The sequence below is a fragment of the Humulus lupulus genome, chromosome 6 (assembly GCF_963169125.1).
Source record: "Humulus lupulus chromosome 6, drHumLupu1.1, whole genome shotgun sequence".
NCBI lineage: Eukaryota > Viridiplantae > Streptophyta > Magnoliopsida > Rosales > Cannabaceae > Humulus > Humulus lupulus.
This window is the reverse complement of record NC_084798.1, coordinates 36,908,421-36,931,401: the sequence shown is the minus strand read 5'-3', so window position 1 is coordinate 36,931,401 and position 22,981 is coordinate 36,908,421. Positions and strand designations below refer to the sequence as shown.

Sequence of the window (22,981 nt, the reverse complement as noted above, 5' to 3'; positions counted from 1 at the left end):
AAAATATATAGTTACAAAAATTATAAGGGACGTAGCCCTGTTCGAGACAGCTCAGTGTTGGTCGACTGAACCAGACTCGGCTTCCTCGCCTTTGTCATCCTCGTTCCTGCCATCCTGGGTAGTGGTTGTGACCTCATCCTCGGCCAACCGAGCCTTCCATTTGGAGATGAACTCCTCTTCTTTATCCTGAAGGAACGGAGTGTTTAGATCGAGTTTTAGAGACCATATCATGTACATAGCTCGGTCTGTAGCCCAATCCTTCTTGGTCTTGAACTCCTCAGTGAGGCGCTTCTTCTCATTTTCAAGAATTTTGAAGGCGGAATCCTTCTCCTCCTTCAGGCGTTCAGCCTCGGCCTTGGCAACACTTGTCTCTGCCTTCAGGTGATCAATCTCGGCCTTGACAGCGTTGAAATCCGCTATCTTGGTGTCAATTTCTGCCTTCAAGCTGTTGGCAGTAGCCTCGGAGGAATCAAGTTTAGCTTGAAGAAGCTTAAGGGCTTCCTCGGCCTTGGCTCGGGCCTCCTCAGCTTTGACATGGGCTCCCTTGGCCTCCTTCAGACCATCTTCAGCTCAGATGTGAGCCTGGTTTGTTTTGTGAACCAGGGTTATGTCGCCGCCATCTTCGAGGAGAACACCAAACTCTGGTGAAGAACACCAAGAAGGGCCTGGAACAAAAAATGTTTACAAGGGTTAGAAAATAAACAGATGACCAAAGAAATTAAAAGTCGCGAGGAATAAGCTTACCAATACCTTGAGCTCCATTGTCTGGTCGGTGAGGCGTGTGGGATTGTCCCCCCTCAAAAATCGCCACACGTTGGCGTCGAGATTGCTGCAGGATTGGCTTATTCAGGACAACAGGTCTGAGCAAGGGTTGGCTCCCAAAGATCCCGCAACGTTCTCCAAAGGGTACTCCCACACGTGGGATGACTCCATAAACTTGCGGACCATGGTTGGGGCACTCATAGGATTGAGAGCTGAAGGAGGCACGAATTGTTTGCCTTTGTCTCCAACAGGTTGGGGAGGTGGCACGGTCTCCAGAGGTTCGGTGGTGGCGATTATTGAGGTCGTGAGGGATGTGTCAGAAACCATGTCCGTGGATTCCGAAGCCTGGGCTTTGGGATCGGAAGAGGCAGAATTCGAGGGAGAGGAGCCCTCAGCGATCTTGGCCGACTTTGAGGCAGCCCCTTTCTTCGAGGTTACATGACCTTGTTTGGTTCCATGGGGCTTAGAGGGCTATCCCAAGAGGCTGTCCAAATCTGAATCCATGTCACCTAAAAAGCATGAGGTATATTAGTCAAGCCAAGAAAGAAAAAAGTCATACACATTTTTATAAGTAAAAAAAGACCAAGTGTCAAGAACCTAACAGGAAGATTCACTAGAGCTCGAACTTGGGGACCAAGAAATTCCCCTGTCTTCTAACGAGGCTATGGGAGTCCCCTCCTAAAGGTGGGGGACATCCTCGAGAGGTTCCTATAATCATTTGTGTCGTATTGCACTGCTACCCCATCCCAAACCTCGTTTAAGATATGCATGGTTTGGTATTTACCTAGCCAACTATCAAACCTATGGACTATAAGGTCTACCCTTGACCATGCTAAGAAGTTATCCTTGGGGTCATCTAAGAAGATCATTACGTTAGGCTCATGCTTAAGTAATGATGGAGACCACATAGATGAGTTGAGCACGACTTTACCTCCTGAGGAGCTCGCTCAGGCCTCATCATGTGCCTCATTTCCTGAGCCTGAGGGTTCGAAGGGGCGAGGTCTATGGGCTTGAGAGCTTTGACCCATGTGTTTTCCTCTCACGGAGAGCTTGGTGGTAGGCATGGGCACATCCTCCCATCTTGCATATATGCGATCGCCGGATTCGTCAGTGGTCTCACCTTCTTCTAGAAGGTTGCAAAGCCGAAGTTTGTCCTCTTGAAGAAGATAAGAGAGGGATCTTCGACCATAGGGAGATTGAGGATGGCTTCCCTATGTTCCCTCATGGCATCCGTAGGCTAAGGATGATGGTAGGTGGCTATATAAAAGGTTTGAGCAAGTCAGTTGGGGCTCGCATATTAAATGAAAATTTAATCAGAAAACACAAGTAAGGAACTTACTAATTCTCCGAAAGGAGTATAATCGGGAGGGAGTGAGACCGTCTATCCAGAAGAAGGCAGTCTTGAAGTTCAAAGGATGGTTCAGAATATCCTCGAACAGTCGTTTCTCCTTCGGGTAGCTGGATAGATAGTAGAACCCATCCCCACCATGAGCTCGGGAGGGGTTGTTTTTTAGGCAAAAAAGGTACAAGATCTTGTGCGTTGTGGGCTCCTCCCACTTCATCTCCTTGTACAACGACTTCAATGCAGACATAACCCTGTGCGAGTTCGTCTGGAGTTGGAATGGAGCTAAGCCAACTTAGTCCAGAAAGCTCCTGAAGTAATCCTTTAGGGGCAGTAAGGCCCCAGCTCGTAAGTTCTCACGGCTCCAGGCCGTGAGCTTGACTTTTTTATATGGATTGTCTTCTCCAAATGCAGAGCAGCTCCTCGTCGAAGCTGGTAGGGCGATAGAATAACTTTCTAAAGAGCTACAACCCGTGACAAGAGAGGAGCTCATAAATTTTTTGAGTCGAGGTTATGGAACTTTGATAGTGTTCGGCCTCGAAGAAAGAACTATTCGAGACCGGGATAGAAAGGGATTTGAGAGCTTAAGGCGGCTAGTTAGAAGGACCCTCCATAAGACTGAATACGAGCTCACCATGTGGAAAGGCTATAGTAACTTTGAGTTTGGGGTCTAATGGAATAGGTTGGATCTCGGGGTCAGGGTCAGGATAGGTTGCCACTCGGAGTCTCTTCATTTTTCTCTCTTCGACCTCGTTGATTTGACGTCGAAAGTTGTCTCGTATATCTTCTTGCTCGCACCATTCTTTGTGCTTGTGGATCAATTTCTGGTTTCAAGTGAAAGGTGATTCAAGACTGGGAGTTGATGGGTGGTAAGGGATAGCAAACCTAGGCCCCCACCGATTCTCAGAATACTGCGACATCTAGCAAGGAAGAAAAATGTGAGGGCCCATTATATAAAAAATAATAAAAGAGGAATGTGTTAAAATTTTGATAACTCGAGCTTGAAAGCTCGAGATAACGAGGTTACCCTAATCGAGCCTGAAGGCTGGAAAAGGCGAGATTGACTCGGATGTCTATCCCAAATTATTGTAAAGTTCGGGCATCGAGCATGCACCCACACGGTGTTAGGAGTGTGTCTTAAAAGCATGTAAAGACATTTGTTTTTCTGTGAATAAATAAATACAATGGTTTAATTATTATGGTTATATTTAGATTGTTAAATTATTGTTTGAATAATTTTGTAAATATCATAAAAAATTCCATATTCATTATTGAGGATGTGATCTTGTATTAGTACGAGAGAATTAAGATCACATGAATGAATAAAAATAGTCAACAACAACAAATTAAAGTTATGGAATTCTTTAATTGGAGTTGTAAGTACAGTTTACTGAGTATCATAATGATACAAATAATCTAGATTCAGATTATTGATGTGGAAAGACATCTCGGTAAAGGTGCTTTATATAATATGATTATATATGACATGGACCGATATGAATTAAAGTCTTTATCCAAAAACCATTTAACAATAAAGACTTGTAATTCATATCATAACTAATGATCATTTATAGATCAACCTAAATCCTGAGTGTTCATGAACTCCTGTTCATGTTTATTAAATCTTTTGATTCATTCGTTAAGTTCTCTTCAAAGAATGAGGCTAATGACTTTTGTTTTGGAGATTTAATATCATGGATGGCTGGGAACATGTATCAACAATACAGAATCTAATCTTTCCTAATGGATCGTATATTAGTTCCCTTAAGGGTTAATTCTGGAACTGAATGATTTTGAGCTCAAATATATAATTAGATTATAGATTAATTATTCACTAGTGAATTAATGGTACTTAAGGAATAAGAAGTAAATTAGAAAGGTAAAATGGTAATTCTTCCATTCTAATTTATGAACTAATTAATTAGAGGGTTGAACTATTGTAAGATGGTTATATCAATGGACGACTTAAGATAAGATTTCTGTAAAAGTATATATATAACATAAAGAGTGCAATTCTGAATTTATAGTGGAGTAATATCATAATTAATAAATTAACTATTATAATTAAAGAGTTTAATTATTTAGTTTATTTATTGGAGCTTAATGTTATAGGTACATGGTTCCCGAAATGGCTCAAACAATCACTGACAAAGGTAAACACAAAAATGGGCAAAAAGGACTTATGTGATAAGTAAAATATTTTTCTATGTATCAAACATAATTATTGTTTAATTATGTGCAATTAATTAATTAAGGATTAATTAATTATTTGATTTAACAAAAATATAATTAATTTTGAATTAATTTATTTTTGGGATTTTTGGTATTTAAATAATAATAAAAATTGGGAAAAATCACATGTCATCACTGGCATGTGGTACACGTGTAGCACAGTGCACAGTCATTGTGCTACACGCATAAGAGAGTGTGTTCAATCTCTTGATTCCACAATTTTAGTTATTTAAATATTAAATAAATAATGAGATATTTTAATATGATTAAAATATTATTATTTAAACAAAAATCTGATAACAGATCAACTATTTTGAATTTGTTTAAAATAACAAATATTTTAATATATTGGATATATTAAATATAGGATATCAGTTTTATAGAACGTAACTTTTCAGGAATAGAAAAATATCTAGAAATTTCTCTCAGAGAAAGAGAACAGTGACATAAACAAAAGTCATTGTTCTTCACAAAACCTAGGTCCAAACTTTATCAGATCTCATGTGTTGAGAACATCTGATAAATAGTTTTTTGCCTATTGTTTGTATAGCGAGCCCACACTCGTTCTTTGTGTGCTGAGAACATTTTGGAAGATCTTGGTGTGAGATATCAAGGATTTAGCCATACAAAAAGATAGCGGCAAGGAAGGACCTGAGGTAATTTTTCTATTCTTGTCATTGATTCAATATATATATATGTATGTGAAGAAGTAGATCTAGAAATCTTTTGGGATTAAACTGACAATTTGATTGTTGTTCCGCTGCGTATAATCTATGATTTGATCAATAAAAACCAACAAATGGTACCAGAGTCATCTTTACATATATATGTATTGAATCTGTGTGGGTTTACTTTTATGCATTTATTTATTTTGATGAATGAATGGATGTCTTAATGTGATTGAATGCATGGGAATGTTGAATCGTTAATTGTATGGTGTTTTTGGGTTAGGATTTGTTTATGATTAGATCATTGTGTAAGCCATTAAAGGGCATAGGATTTATGTAATTTTATTTGGTTTTTTACACCATAAAATTATAATTCCAATCACACAAAAGTCAGAACGGAGCCCAGGATTCAGAATTCAGCCACCGATCCTCCGAGGCCGACCTCCGAGCCGCTGTCGGGACGTCGTACGGACGGGTCCGTACAGTCCAACCCCGGCACCCCGTTTTGACGCCACGTGTCCCCGCCTGATTGGTCCAGAATTTTTTTTTTTTTTTTTATTTTTTCTGAAATTAATCTGTTATTTTTTAAATTTTAAAGTGTTCAAATATCCTATTTTTGAAATTTGTGTATTTAAATAATGAGATATTTTTGTTAACTTAACAAAAAAAATTTAATATCTTATTTAAAATTTATTTTTTCAAAATAACAGATTTTAATTTAAATTCATTTCAGTTTTAATTAAAAATTGTTTTAATTAAAAGGAAAAATTAAAATAATGATTATTTAAAAGTTTGTTTTAATTAATCAAAATAATTAGAAAAATTGTTTTCTTATTATTATTCTAGACCAACAATGTCACATATCCTACCGACAATAAAGTAAAGAAGCCCGATGGAGATCAATGCAGTTTTATTTTATTTTTTTTAATTTTATAAAGTGGTTGTAAAATTTAAATAATTATTTTCATGTGGTTAATGTGATTGATAACATGTTCATGCATTGTATGCCATACATAAAAACCCACACAGTCATAATCATGCATCTCATTAGTAGAAACATGATTATTAGGATTGTCTTATATGTTTATATGAATTGTTTTGTGAAATCAGTTGCATGTAAATTACTTAGTTTTATTTTGAAAACTTTGTAAAATATCACACCAATTTTTAAGTCTTTATGACTTAATTTCTTTAAACCAACTTTATTTTAAAAGTGTTTTTTTAGTAAAGATTAGATGAACATGATTGGTAATTTAAAATTGGATATGGACCTAGAAACTCTCTTTCTTTCCAATTTTAATTATGTTCATAAGGTTTAAAGATACTATAATTAATTTGGAATTAATTAGGTTAAAAACACTTATTTTAAAATAGTGAGTGGAAGAGGGTTGATATCTCAAACATAATCCATGGTCTCCATTATTAATATAACACCATGAGATATGAATAGCGCCTCGCGACGGCTTTGTTTTCGTCCCCCTAAGGAAGGTGTCTAGACATATCAATAGCAAGGTTGTATTTCTTACATAGATAGGAACTAATGATGTATTTTAGGCTTGATCGATCCTAAGGCGGCATATCCTAAGTTAAGTCATGAACTCCGAAATAATGGGTTACACTCACAAAGTTATGATTAAGCTTTTGCAGTGGATAATCATAACTTGACAAAACTAAGCAGTACTTTAATGTTTAAAAGAGAAAATAAAGAGTTATTTTAAGTATTAAACAATAAAGATAAGAATGTCTTATAAATTCTCTAAAATTAATTTGACCGACCCTAAGGCGGCACTTTAATTGTTAGAAAATTTTATTGTGGAAATTATTCTTTATTTTATGTGTTTTAATTGTGCTCATGCATCACGTTTAATTTCCGAAAACTTTGATATTTATTTTTCTAAATATAATAATATTATTTGTATTTATTTCCAGCAAAAATGTCTATTGGTGAATTACACACCGATGCCTTTCTCAAATCCTTGGTTTTTGAACCTAAAAATATGCAACACTATTTTCGAGGCATGTTGACTATTTTTTGTTATAAGAAGATGATGTCAACTGTCTGTGAAAAACCTCCAACAGAACCACCTCTGGCTACTAGCTATGAAGCAGAAGAAAAATATGCAAATTGGATGAAATCCAATAGGTTGGCACGTTATTGCATGCTTTAAACCATGCCTGACGAAACAAAGGAAAAATATATACACTATGACTCAGCACATGAGATGTGGCGAGCAATGACAGAGGAAGTCTTTGCTGAGTATCATCGTTTATCTCAAACGAAAAAGGTGAATAATATTCACATATATTTTTTTCAACTTTGAATACTAGATTCAAATACTATGAATGTCATATTCAAATTTTTGGATAGTAGATTAAAAAATATATGCCACTAAACTATTTTTCTTTTGTCTTTCCTTTTGCAGAATCAGAACCCTGAAAAGGAGGAAGAGACTGATGATGATTTTGGTAGCAAGTAAGGAGCTGGAGAAGTTGGAGAGCAGTAGTTTTTATTTAGTTGAACAATTTAAATTTTTTTATTTTGTTTTAGAAATTTTAGATTTCTTTAAACAAAGAAAACTACAGTCTAGAAATTTAGTTTATTGTTAGTAATTTTGATTATTAATGTTTGGAAACTTATTTCTAATTTTTTGCATAACATTTATTTCTTTTATTAATAAAGTAGTTATTATTTAAAGAAATTATCTATTTACTTGTTATGCAAATGCTTCGGGATAAACAAAGTTTACAAACTCATAATGAATGACAAATTTTTTTATAATTCTGAATTATTCAAAAACAGCTGATCCTAAATCTTTTAAACTAATTCCGATAGTGAAACATATCTGTAGCACTTGAAATTGGGTCATATTGGTCTAGACGGAATAAATAGGCTTGTAAAGGATAGTCCTTTAAGAGAACCATCTATTGGATCTCTTCCTGCCTGTAAATCCTGTCTAGAAGGCAAAATGACCAAAAGACCTTTCTCTGCTAAAGGTTCAAGAGCCACATAACCACTTCAGCTAGTACATATGGATGTTTGCAATCCACTTAATGTACAAGCAAGAGGAGGTTATGAATATTTTGTCATTTTCATTGACGATTATTCAAGATATGGTTACCTACACTTAATGCAAAGAAAATCTGAGACTTTTAGAAAGTTCAAAGAATTTCAAGTAGAGGCTGAAAAGCAATTAGATAAATCACTAAAAAGCACTTCGATCTGATCGAGGAGGAGAGTACTTGGACTGTGAATTCAAGAACCATCAACGTGAGCATGGCATTCAATTCCAAACACCTGAAACAACACAATAAAATGATGTTTCAAAAAGTAGGAATAGAACGTTATTAGATATGGTTAGATGAATGATGAGTTTCTCATCATTACCACTGTCATTCAGGGGCTATACGATTCAATGTGTTCTATACACATTGAATGATGTTCCACCTAAGTCTATCCAAAAGACATCCATAGAATTATGGAATGGTTGTAAACTTAGTTTAAACCATTTTAGAATTTGGGGGTGTCATGCATACGTGCTTAAAAGGAAGACCGGGAAGTTGGAAACGCGCTCTGAAGTGTGTATGTTTGTGGGATATTCCAAAGAGACAAGAAGTGTAATTTTCGATAGTCCAAAAAGAAAATAAAACATTTGTATTGACAAATGCAACTTTTCTTGAATATGACTATGTTAATAACCACAAACCTCGCAGTAAGTTTGTACTAGAGGAGATGGTCTCAAATAAAGTCGCAAAGTCACCAACAGCAATTAATGATAAAACAACCGAAGAAACCATAATTCCTGAAAAGGAAAAACCAGTGCAACGTCGTAGTGGGAGGATTGTGAGACACCCTATTCGCTACGAACATGAGGCACACGTTCTTGTATCAGATACTGAAAAGGACGATCCATTGACTTTTAAAGAAGCAATGGAAGACCCTGATGTTGATAAGTGGCAAGATTCCATGAATCAAGAAATGGAATCAATGTATTCCAATTCAGTCTGGGAACTTGTAGATCTGCCTGACAATGTTAATGCCAGTGGATGCAAATGGATCTACAAGAAGAAAAGGGGTGCATATGGAAAGGTAGAGACCTATAAAACAAGGCTTGTGCCCAAAGGCTACACACAGAGAGAGGGTGTGGACTACGAAGAAACATTTTCTCCTGTGGCCATGCTTAAGTCCATTCGCATACTCTTATCCATAGCTGCCATCTATAATTATGAGATATGGCAAATGGACGTCAAGACAGCTTTTCTGAATGACCACCTTGATGAAACCATTTATATGGAACAACTAAAAGGGTTTATAAAGAAGAATCAAGATCAAAAGGTATGAAAATTGTTGAAATCCATATATGGATTGAAACAAGCATCAAGATCTTGGAACTTAACATTTGATGAAACTATTAAAAAATACGGTTTTGAACAAAATGTTGACGAAGCATGTGTTTATAAATACATCAAAGAAAAAATTGTGGTTTTCTTAGTTCTTTATGTTGATGATATCCTACTCATTGGGAATGATGTAGAGACATTATCAAATGTAAAGAAATGGTTGGATGAAAAATTCCAAATGAAAGATTTGGGAGAAGCGAGCTATGTTCTAGGCATTAAAATTCTATGAGATAGAAAGAACAAGCTCCTAGCACTTTCACAAGCAAATTATATCGATAAAGTGCTTGAAAGATTCTCTATGGATAATTCCAAAAAGGGTCAATTGCCGACCAGACATGGAATTACTCTTTGCAAAGATCAGTGTCCAAAGACACCACAAGAGTAAGAGGATATGAGAAAGTATCCCTATGCATCAGCAGTAGGGAGCCTAATGTATGCAATGTTATGTACTAGACCTGACATATGTTATGCAGTAGGGCTTGTCAATTGTTATCAATCAAATCCAGGTTTGGAACACTGGATTGCGGTGAACATATTCTCAAGTATCTCAGGAGAACGAGAGACTATATGCTAGTATATTCGGGTAGTGACCTCGATCCTACTGGATACACTGACTCAGATTTTCAATCTGACAAGGATAGTAGAAAGTCTACTTCTGGGTCAGTATTCACTCTTGGTGGTGGAGCAATTGTCTGGAGAAGCATTAAGCAATCCAGTATAGCTGATTCAACCATGGAAGCTGAATACATAGCAGCTTGTGAAGCAGCTAAGGAAGCAGTTTGGCTGAAAAAGTTCTACATAGATTTGGAAGTAGTTCCAGAAGTGGAGAAACCACTTGTTCTTTACTGTGACAACAGTGGAACAGTGGCCAATTCTAAAGAACCAAGAAGCCACAAGAGGGGAAAGCATATAGAGTGCAAATACCACTTAGTCAGAGAAATCGTACATAGAGGAGATGTGACCATTCTGAAAATAGCATCAGAACACAACCTGGCGGACCCGTTCACGAAGACGCTTTCTGCAAAGCAATTCGAGGGTCATGTACGTAATATGGGATTAAGAGAAATGCCTCACTTGCTTTAAGTACAAGTGGGAGATTGCTAGGAGTGTGTCCTAAAAGCATGTAAAGACATTTGTTTTTCTGTGAATAAATAAATACAATGGTTTAATTATTATGGTTATATTTAGATTGTTAAATTATTGTTTGAATAATTTTGTAAATATAAGAAAAAATTCCATATTCATTATTGAGGATGTGATCTTGTATTAGTACGAGAGAATTAAGATCACATGAATGAATAAAAATAGTCAACAACAACAAATTAAAGTTATGGAATTCTTTAATTGGAGTTGTAAGTACAGTTTATTGAGTATCATAATGATACAAATAATCTAGATTCGGATTATTGATGTGGAAAGACATCTCGGTAAAGGTGCTTTATATAATATGATTATATATGACATGGACCGATATGAATTAAAGTCTTTATCCAAAAACCATTTAACAATAAAGACTTGTAATTCATATCATAACTGATGATCATTTATAGATCAACCTAAATCCTAAGTGTTCATGAACTCCTGTTCATGTTTATTAAATCTTTTGATTCATTCGTTAAGTTCTCTTCAAAGAATGAGGCTAATGACTTTTGTTTTGGAGATTTAATATCATGGATGGCTGGGAACATGTATCAACAATACAGAATCTAATCTTTCCTAATGGATCGTATATTAGTTCCCTTAAGGGTTAATTCTGGAACTGAATGATTTTGAGCTCAAATATATAATTAGATTATAGATTAATTATTCACTAGTGAATTAATGGTACTTAAGGAATAAGAAGTAAATTAGAAAGGTAAAATGGTAATTCTTCCATTCTAATTTATGAACTAATTAATTAGAGGGTTGAACTATTGTAAGATGGTTATATCAATGGACGACTTAAGATAAGATTTCTGTAAAAGTATATATATAACATAAAGAGTGCAATTCTGAATTTATAGTGGAGTAATATCATAATTAATAAATTAACTATTATAATTAAAGAGTTTAATTATTTAGTTTATTTATTGGAGCTTAATGTTATAGGTACATGGTTCCCGAAATGGCTCAAACAATCACTGACAAAGGTAAACACAAAAATGGGCAAAAAGGACTTATGTGATAAGTAAAATATTTTTCTATGTATCAAACATAATTATTGTTTAATTATGTGCAATTAATTAATTAAGGATTAATTAATTATTTGATTTAACAAAAATATAATTAATTTTGAATTAATTTATTTTTGGGATTTTTGGTATTTAAATAATAATAAAAATTGGGAAAAATCACATGGCATCACTGGCATGTGGTACACGTGTAGCACAGTGCACAGTCATTGTGCTACACGCATAAGAGAGTGTGTTCAATCTCTTGATTCCACAATTTTAGTTATTTAAATATTAAATAAATAATGAGATATTTTAATATGATTAAAATATTATTATTTAAACAAAAATCTGATAACAGATCAACTATTTTGAATTTGTTTAAAATAACAAATATTTTAATATATTGGATATATTAAATATAGGATATCAGTTTTATAGAACGTAACTTTTCAGGAATAGAAAAATATCTAGAAATTTCTCTCAGAGAAAGAGAACAGTGACATAAACAAAAGTCATTGTTCTTCACAAAACCTAGGTCCAAACTTTATCAGATCTCATGTGTTGAGAACATCTGATAAATAGTTTTTTGCCTATTGTTTGTATAGCGAGCCCACACTCGTTCTTTGTGTGCTGAGAACATTTTGGAAGATCTTGGTGTGAGATATCAAGGATTTAGCCATACAAAAAGATAGCGGCAAGGAAGGACCTGAGTTAATTTTTCTATTCTTGTCATTGATTCAATATATATATATATATATATGTGTATGTGAATAAGTAGATCTAGAAATCTTTTGCGATTAAACTGACAATTTGATTGTTGTTCCGCTGTGTATAATCTATGATTTGATCAATAAAAACCAACACACGGGAGTGGGACGATTATTGCCAGTTTATTAAAATCCCGGATTTCCAGGGAAAAAGTTGGCAGTTACCCGAAAAGGCGATATTTTTGGGTTTCGTGCATTAAAACCCTAAACCAAAACCCTATTTCCTAAGCTACACGAAACCTATGACCGAAAAACTCCATTACCAGAAAAAACTCCATTTATACATGTTTTTACCATAAGTTTTTTGGTCTAAATCGTGATCCTAATCATGCCAAATATACTCAAAATAATAATAAAAAAAACTTGCTTAATGTAAGAAAGGAGCCATAAAATTTGGCAAGAACCAGAAAGCCATCTTCACGGACGAAAGAAACGCATAAATAAGAAAAGATATGTGTATAACCAGGAAAGATCAGAGCACTTACACGAATTGGATCGAGGATATGATGAGATTGTTGAATGAAGTAGTGGAAGCAAGAATGATTTCATGGAGCCGAATGTACTGGAATGGCTTTGCTTCTTTGGTTTAGAAAACATGCAAAGAGAGCTCTGGTCCTTTCTTTCTTTTTATCTCTGGTTCGTGTTTTTTGAAAGGTAAAAGTGAGAATGGGGAAGATGGAGAAGGGGTATATATATATACCCCAGTTGTCAAATTAAAGGTCGAATTGACGTGGACCGTTGGTTTGCGTTAGAAGAAGATCCAAGGGATCACGTTTGATTCTCGAAATATGGCGGCAAAAAGGAACAGGAAATGACGTGTGCAAAAAAAGAGAGTACTTGAGTACTCTGGGTATTCAATCCCCGAGTGACGCGTGTCCGCACTCGTGTATGGTAGGTGACACGATTTTTGAAAGTGGAGTTCAAAAGTTTCCTTCTCTTAGGATTCGAACCAACACTTTTTAGGGGGGAAAATGTTACACACAAATTTCGAGGATGAATAAATGAGTCTCGAAATGTAGGCTCGTAAAACGTAAGCTCGAAAATAACAAGCAGTGGCTGAACACTTGTATAAATATGCATGATTCCTGACCTGTTCTTGTTGGCGATCGAGCACAAGTTTAAAAGGTTCGAGCTTAAGCTTCAGGCTTGAAAGAAAGAATCTTCTCCAATGCATATGGGTGTTATTCGAGCCTTAGTTGTAAGCTCGAAGATATTGGTCTCTGAAGATTGATTTTGATGAAATCACTAGCTAAGGAGGAGACTAACTGGAATAACGAGCTCGAAGTATTGGTCGATCTCAAAAGCGCATTAACCTTGCGTTCGAGGTCAGCCACACGTCTTGAACAAAACAACTGTTAGGAGATCCCTATTCCTTAAGAATTTGTTATTATCTGATATTAAATCTCAATTATCATGAGATATTATGTATTTAATGTATTTATTTATATTTATTTCAAATTTAAATAATTGGTTGTAACTTCCCTGAATCAGGGGAAGATATTCTCCCAACCAGGCTTATAAATAGCCTGGTAATTTTTATTTGTATTCACGCACAAATTGGTACTGGGAATACTCTGTCAAATTGCTCTAAGAAAGCTTTGAGAGAATATTAAGATCAATAATATTGACTCGTGGACTAGGCAGATTTTAACTGCTGAACCACGTAAAATTTTTGTTGTTCTTTTCTTCTTTTTTGAAATATTGTTTAGTGCTCTTCAAATTCAAGTTGACGAAAAACGGCGTCAACACACGCCTGTTAAGGTCTCTGAAGTCAATACAGACTTGTCATTTGCCATCATTCTTCTTCACGATGACCACGTTTGCTAGCCAATCAGGGTACTGAACCTCCAGTATAAATCTGTTCTCTATGAGCTTTTGGACTTCTTCATTGATTGCTTGGTTTCTTTCAGGGGCGAACTTCCTCCTCTTTTGTTTCTTGGGTGGGTAGTTTGGATCCACCTGCGATTTATGAACAATAATTTCGGGGTCAATTCCGGTCATGTCCTCATTGGACCAAGCAAAATAGTCATGGTTAGAGGAAATAAATTCGATAAGTTTCTCTCTGATGTCAGGGTCTAGTATGGCTCCGATTTAAATTTATGGTCTGAGAAGTCTGGATAAATTTGAACTTCGTCTAACTCGTCCATGTCTCAACATTTCATTAGAAAAAATGGACTGAAGTTCCACATTTCAGTAAAGTGAATAGTGCAGGGAGTTTTTAACATGTCAAATCATTCAGGGGTATGATTTGACATAGTAATAGTTCGAGAAAAAAAATTCTATTTATTCGAAATAAAATAATAGGGGACTAAATTGGTGTTAAGACAAATAATAGGGTCCTAAATTGGTGTTAAGACAAATAATAGGGTCCTAAATTTGGTATTTATTAAATATTAGGGTACTAAGTTGGTTTTTGAACAAACAATATGGTACTACAATAGTATGTTCCTTACTATTATTATTTATTATGGTGAAATTAGCCAAAATTTAAGAATTTAGTACACTTGTACACTTTTTTTTTTTTTTTTTAAATTTCAATTCTGAATAGTTTAGTGGAAATATCTCTTTAATTAATACAAAACAAAGTTCTTATTAGGTTCAAAAGCATCAAACTACTTATTTATTTTGTGTTGGAGAAGCTTTAATAGAAAAAGAATACTAAAGTCAGAGAAACAAGGACTTTTGTTAAGAGGTAAAGTTGAGGTTTTTCGTTAATTTCATTAATCACAAAAACAATTTTCTGAAATAATATGGGATTTACATACACAATGAAACAAAACTAACATTTGAACAAATACAAATCTTAGCCTAAAGTGATTCAGTTTATAGCAAAATTTTACAAATCCTCTTCTCTTCAACCAAAGTGGAAGGATTATCATCTCCAAAGAATACATCACATGTCACATGAGTAGTGTGATGATCATTAACTCTGCTTTGAGCCTGCAAGAATAGGAGAGCACCGCAAAATAGAATGAGAAAAAAAATGGCAGTCATTCCCTCTTATCTTCTTCGGAATCATCTTCTTCATCATAGGTCTCCTCGTCCCCGGCTTTCTTCTCTTTTTTCTCTTGCTTTACTAAGCTGACATCACCGTCGGACTTTCCCCCAGTTAGAGATTGAGTTTCTTCGTCATCAGAACCTTCTCCCACTTCCTCTGAGTAAGCGTACCTATAAAATTTATAAATTTTAGAGGGTAGAAATCAGCATTATTGGGAGCTTGTGCACATTGAGACAATAGTTAACAACACAAGAATAAAAGGGATTTCATCTTCCGCATTGGCATGCCTATATTGCCATCCCATACCACATGCTGAAAACCAAGAAGATTCTGGGTTTTTGATGATCTGTTCTTAGATTTTTTTTATGCTAATGATTGATGCATTAAATAACGCATTGTGCAAGGACACAACAAATCATCAAAAGTACTTATAAAGTAGCATATATCATATTTATTAAAAAAAAGGTGTATTTATTCACAAACCGTTGAGAACTCTGAGATGGGGCCCAGAGACAGCAGATAACAGAGAGTAAAGCAAATGCAAGAACGTCCCAGAAAGCAGTGATGATCCAAGCACTCTGCCACCTTTCGTTAAACGGATCTGTTGCTTTGAAGTATACCTGCATGAGCAAGCTCACTATATTTATAACAATTTAAAGAGCCAAGCCAAGAACAGCATAAACAAGTTTTTCTTTTTGTTTAAATATGTATATAAATATTCATAAGAGTATAGCCTTTCATAGATAAACTAAAATTTCACAACAAAGAGGAGTATAGTTTAACAGAAAAGGTTTAACAGTGAGTTAAATAGAATCATACACACAGTTTAACCTCTCAAGCGATGATGAATATTGACACACACAAAAGACAGAATAAAAGTCTAAAGCAATACTGGAACACTCTAAAATGTTCAACAAGAAACACTACCTCAAAAAAGAAACAAGAAATTTATTTCCATTGGTAAATAATTTAATAATTACTGAAATCTGGACTTAAAATTTGCAAAATTGGGAATGTTAAGAAGGATATTGCTCAAGTTAAAGCATTTTGAATGCAGAGTACAAAGTTGAGTCATGACCATGTTAGTGTACCATGTCTCATGTGTTGAGAACACGAGTCACTAGATTATTCCTAGAGTGATCTTATCCTATGTTAGTGCTCATACACTCTGTAGAGTAGATCTTGATTGAATTTTGTGGTAAGAATTTCCTAATCAAGTATAATCTTATATTATTCTAATATGTATATATACATATATATTTAGATGAGACCAATTGTTGGGAAAATAGTATATGTAGCAGAAATAATACAGGTCCACATAACAAAATTTTCTAAAACTTTTGATCGCATACAAATATACATAATAGTAATGGCATAAGAAGTTTATACTTGATTAGGAAATCATTATCAAATGATTCAATTAAGATCTCATTAACTGAAGGATGGGCACTAACACGGTAGATAATAGAATCAATCTATAAAATTTAGTGACTAATTTGTCAAATAGTACGTATTACTACACAACTGTCTAGAAATCATCCTTATCTAAAATGTTCTTTTTGTAATAATTAGGAGACAAAGTTGGACGAGTATTATAAAATTGAAGTTTTTTAAAGACAATCAAATCAAATTCTGATGCCACTGAAAGATACTACAAGAGAAATGCTCATATATGCACCTTAGAACAAGAATTTTGTACCTAAGGTCTACGACAGCTATCAGAGAAATACGAAAATTGTTTTCAATAGTTTGGTCAAATGCTTCCCAGCCTAAACGTAGGTCTGAATATGATCTCTCTGTAGTTTTTACTAGTTACTAGATAAAATATTGGTAAATGGATAGAAAATAACAGAGGTGGAACGGTTCAAACAATGAAAGGGACTGGTGGGACTGCACAGAGAAGAAAGATTCATATGAGGAATCTATTAATTGAGAACTCATGCAACATGATTTGATGTTTTAAGCATGAGCGCAGCTAAATCAATCAAATTTTCAACTAGCTGAGGCTTGTTAAAGACAATTTCACTTTTATAACGTAATGGAAACTATATCTAAATATATAATATCAAAAAAGTAAAAAGAAAAAGGCTGATGGTTCATAAGCATCTTTCCATAGAGCAACAATTTTTGACCAATTTTTATAGGGATGGCTCATCATCCCTACCTACTGCTCTGAACTAAGCTAGGTTAACATGATTTTTTCTCAATTCTGCACGACTCTGTTCAGAGATATCTTAAATCAATGATATGATTTGTAGTAACATGTTCCATTGCACCTAATTTTACTCCTGAAAACCATTCTGAATGAATGAGATGCAACTTTATAGCAGTTTCAATTAGATAAGAAAAATCGAGAATGCACTTAATTAAGTGTGCAGATGTGTATTGCCTCCATGTTAAGGCGTGTTCACTCAGAAGAGAAGAAAAAAAGGGGGAGAATACATCAGCTTGCTTCAATGTTTTCAAAGAGTTTTTGGAAACTATCAGGTTAGAAACTCCAACAGGATGAGCTAACTGGAAAGCAAGTGAGGAGATACATATTTTTTTTTTATAGTTTTAGGGTCTAAGATGAAAGAAACAACCATCTCAAAATTAAAACCTTTACCAGCTCAAATGTGATAGAAATGTACATTCTTTTACCCACAACAATCATTACTATATGGGTTGCTTTTGTGAAATTAACCTCTAGCTTTGTTAATCTTTTTCTGTCTTAGCGAGTTGCATTGGTCCTATGGTTCAAGTATTTGACAGGATTCCAGGTGGACTGGGTTACTCCTAGATGTGATTATGGCTCAAGATTTTGGTGGAAGTAATAAAAACGGAAAGAAATATAAATTTGAACTGTGGAGTGTTAGCAGTTATGTGGGTGGTTTCGCTAGAAAGAAATGATGAATTATCCAAGACAAGGAAAACTCTCTAGATTATCTTTGGGTTGCAGGTTGGCTTACTTTTATTTTTTCTAGTCTGTTGAGAGATTAGGAGGTCTTGCTGTAACTTATTTCTGTGTTGAAGTTTGTAATTGCTGTGTTTTCAGTTTTCAGATGCTTAAATTCTAATTGAACATGTGATGGTGTGCTGTTCATCACAAACTCCTTTCTTCAGCCGTAATATTTTTTTTATTCTCAATATATACAATAACTCACTAGTATATTTTACATAATAAATAAAATCCATTTTTGTCTCAGATTGGCTTCCAGGATCTTAAGAAAATTCAAGTATCTAACGTAGGAAATGTAAGAAGACATGCAAACCTCCTAGTTCAGTCAATGATATAAAAATCCAAAGGAAACACTGTGTTTACTCTTCATGCCATTCTAGTTTTATATGTACCATATGGGAAAAGCCTACGAGGAAAGCCACATATATACTCAAGTAGAGCAAATGGAAATGTAATTTGGCAAATTTTTACACACTATTGACTACAACTTTACCTCATAACCTATCCAAGCAACTGAGACAACCACCGTAACTGCCAATGCATTGGAGAACTTTCTATATATATCCAACTTTACAGAACTCCTCTTTGCCTGGAAAAGTAACTAATTTAGCTTCCAAAAGTTTAACGTGAAAATAATTAAACTGATGTGAAGCACATATGGTGGTTGGAACATTATAAAGGAACTTGAAAACCAAACTAGAATAAGAGATCATTGGGGAGGTTGTCATACCTGTAACTGCTCTAGTGTTTTTGAGAGAGAGGTAAAGATCCACAATATCAGAAATGCATCCAAAAATGCATTGGGCAGAACCAAAAAGAGTTTTGCTCGTCCAGATATATCATTGATGGTTCCCACATACTCAGAAATATTCAGCAATTCAGTGGCAAAAAAATAAGTTACCCCAAGAACAAGCACCTTCGAGGTAAGACCACCAAGGGTAGGTCGCACAACACCATAACCCATTGAAACGGAGAGGATAAGGAGACGAGAAATTGTTTTTCTCACAGCTCCAATTGTCACAACCCATGTTGTAAGCACAACTGGCCTCATTCCAGTATTATTAAAATGTACATATTCAAGATGCCAAAGAATCATCTCGAAAAAACCAAGAGCAATTACAGCTGTAATGCAATGTTGAAGTTGCAGAACATCATTCCAAAACCTCACATACTGAGAGAACCAAATCAAACTAAGCAAGAAATAAGCAAGTGACATATACACGTAGAATTTCATCAAAGGAGCCATCCTACCAGGAAGAAAACCATCAGGGTTTTTCCATGACGTTTTTCCGTTCATTGTAAGACCCTTGAGCTTTAGATCACATGCTACAAAAAACAAGTTATACATTCCAGTTTTCGTGATGGGAACCTCATTATTTTCCATACTTGCAACTATAGAATTTCCACTAAACTGTGCATTCAGAATAATAGGCCAGTTAATATCTGTTGCAGAAGGTACCCTAAGGACTTCACCTTGTTTACAACCTTCAATCTTAGCCAGATCAGGGGTGCAGCATATAGCTCTTTGTCCACCATAAGCTGAGCCACCAATATTATTGCGGTCAGCTGCCTCAAAAATTATAATTTGTACCAACCCAGTACTGTGTTCCATATCCGACTGTTCGTCAGCAGCAGCCTTGCTCCTCCAAAATTTGATGTTTTCAAATCTATTTGAAGGAAAATGGCAGGAACCAAACTTAAAGTTATAATAAGAGATTGAATATGAAGGAACCAAATAAAAGTAACGAGCACTATTTAAAAGCCGAATGCACTCACTCTACCACAGATGACAAAATATATAATATCCTTTCACATACAAGTTGCACGGATGCATCTAAATTGTCTGGATAGAGAGAGCAAATCTGAACAAGTAGTATACTGGTTTTGGTACATTAACCGAAAGGATATTTCTCACAAGAATAACATAAATAAGAGCAAAGCAATGGACATTTGCATCATGAGAAATCTCTTTTGTCTCAGGAAAATGAATGGGCTTGGATTAAGTAAGCTAAATAGGATAAATTGTAAGTATTGCCTCTAATGTTACCAACAAAAAAAACCACGCAACATCAACAAAGGAACCAAACTGGGTATCAACAAACAAAACCAAATCGGGTATTTGTTGGTTACGTTGATAAGACGTTTTATGAATATTAAGTTTTCCTTAACTTCAAGGGATTAGTTGAAATTTACACCCTCTGAATTCACATGAAATTCTCACAATGTCAAACAAGACCATAATCCCGTATCAATCCCTTGTGCATGAAATAAACCAAGTAAAATTTTTAGCACCCGTTCTTAGATTAGTATAAGCCTATAAGAAGAGGGATTCTCTTTCCTTCTCACACTTATTCTCATCCACATTTCAGCCATTATTTAGATATGAATCCCAGAAAATGATTCGTAGAACTACATGTCCTATTAATTTTTAGATTGCATCAGATACAAGACATTAAACAAAAGTTTAACCACATTAAAGAATCTGGTGAAAAAACTTACCAAGAGAGCAACTATAGCTTCTAAGATCATCATTTTTTTCTATATATATATATATATATATATATAGCACAGCTCATAAACTCCATTAACTATTATTGAAATCAACACACAACAATTCAACATCACATTACGACGTCATCACTGCTAACCAAAGAATATTTCGAATCAAAAGGAAGCTCACGAACTTAAAGAGCAGATCTAGCAGAAACTCAAATTCAAATCTAATAAAACAAAAGAGAAACCACCGAAAACGGAAACAATACCTGATATATGACCGGCCATCGTGGATCGTAGACGGGTCGGAATCGTCGGCGGCGGCGGAGGTGAGAGAAGCAGCAATGCCTTCGCTACCGCCAGAGAGAAGGTAAGAATTGCCGACTTCTCTGAAGGTTTCGTTGTTGTAGACGTGAATTGAGGCGTCGGTAATAATGGCGATGAATGAGAGCAGGAAGAAGAAGAAGAGTGCGGAGCCATTGAAGAGTCGTTGGGCTTGGAGTCTGAGCTCCATGTTTGAGCTCGTTCGGAGGTTTTAGAGAGAGAAAAAATGGGAGTGAGAGAAAGTGAGAAAGAAGATCGGCGAAAATGAAGGAGGAAGAAAGTTAGTTGAGGAGGAGGGAGATTGAGGAAGAAGCAACGTAGCTCTCAGATTCAGTATGTCGCCACAACACAACAATGGAGGTTACCTTTACGCGCGCTCTTCGCACGTGCTCTACAAAGTACACATGTGACCGCTAAGCTGTTCTTTTCTTAAAATTAATTAATTAATAATAATAATAATAATAATATCTTTTTAGGGAATAATAATCTTTTGAACATGATTTTATTTTAAAGATAATCAAAGACTGAAAATCTTTTCTAAAGACCAATGTCTTGTTGTATAATAATCAACTTCATTTGTTTGGTGAGAAAACCATACTAAAATTATTATGTGTTTAGTATATATTATAATATTTGATAAATTATATGTTAAATTACACAATACAATAAATTAAAAAAAAAATTGAAAAAAAATGGAAATTTATAAATTTTATAATGTTGTCTATATTTTCCACAAAGAACACGAGACATTGTCCAATGGGCTTCACGAACTCTCAGGATAGGCGAGGGTCCAACCAAAACCCAACGAACATTGAGCAACCAGAGGTCTAAAGGCCTAAACTCATCCTAGGTCCGATTACTGGCCAATAGTCCAAGTATTATGAGAACTCGGACCTGAGAAGAAGGCCCAGACCAACTTCATGAGTGCACACAACCTCCATCCTCCAGGAGGAAGATAGTTATGGTGGACATCCTAGTGGGATCCGGATGGAGTTTTCGGGTCCATCATCACACTTCAACTCGGTAGCAAGATACACCCTTCGATCCGTCATCACTAACTGATGTATGTCTTGGTAAATGAACTCGGACCATACGTCTAGGTAAAACAAGACCAACACTTCATTCACCTGACGTGTCCCCGAGAAATCCGGCAGTTGGTCTCCTCAACTAACCTACAAAAGAGATGTGCACGGAGCGTACAATATTTCTAGGGATCGGTACTGCCACTACTCTGACAAATCCTGTCCCCAGAATCCCCCTGACTGTTCACACATTCCAGTCCATATCAACGTACTAGGGGCAGCTATAATGCTCAACCACGCTTAAGCTAGACCAGTGGGCCTAGATTAAACACTTTGTAATCACTGTAGCTCCATTAGAGGGTAATTGTGCTTATTCCGACCCAAACTACATAGCCACTATAAATAGGGTCATTAGTGTACTGTAGTAGGGATCTGTTCCAAAATTTTCATGCATGCAAAAAAGTTGCTGAACTTGCTGAAAACCTCTATTGTTAAACTCTCTAAAGCTCAATACAACTGACTCGTGAACTAAGACTCATTAACGCCCCAATCACGTAAAAACTTTTGCCTTGTTTATTTCATTCCTTTCTTACCAGCTCTGACTCTTAATATATTTATAGTTTCCGAAAAACTTGGTAAACATATAAAATTAGAGATAACAATTTTATTACTGCTTGTTATAGTTTTCTATTTTGTCTATAAATATTGTTTACAAAATTGTAACATTTAGTTACAAAAAAACTTTATTGTTACAAAGTTTACAAAACAAAATAACTTTGTATTTATGATTATGTCTCTTTGTATATTTGTAATTTTTTCCAGATTCGGTATTATGAGTACCTTTTTTAAATCTTAGGCATTTTTACAAACTTCCCTAAAAAAGT

General features: G+C 35.1%; 1 protein-coding gene across 1 annotated transcript; it reads right to left on the bottom strand.

Annotated features, from left to right (window-relative positions):
* Window positions 1-15,002: 15,002 nt before the first annotated feature.
* On the bottom strand, window positions 15,003-21,416 carry LOC133782069 (uncharacterized). The gene is made up of 5 exons (XM_062221231.1): window positions 21,021-21,416; window positions 18,989-19,925; window positions 18,752-18,847; window positions 15,804-15,940; window positions 15,003-15,490 (listed from the first exon to the last, which is right to left on the bottom strand). The coding sequence occupies exons 1-5, from the start codon at window positions 21,263-21,265 to the stop codon at window positions 15,313-15,315; spliced, it is 1,593 nt and encodes a 530-aa protein (XP_062077215.1). The 5' UTR covers window positions 21,266-21,416; the 3' UTR covers window positions 15,003-15,312.
* Window positions 21,417-22,981: the final 1,565 nt, after the last annotated feature.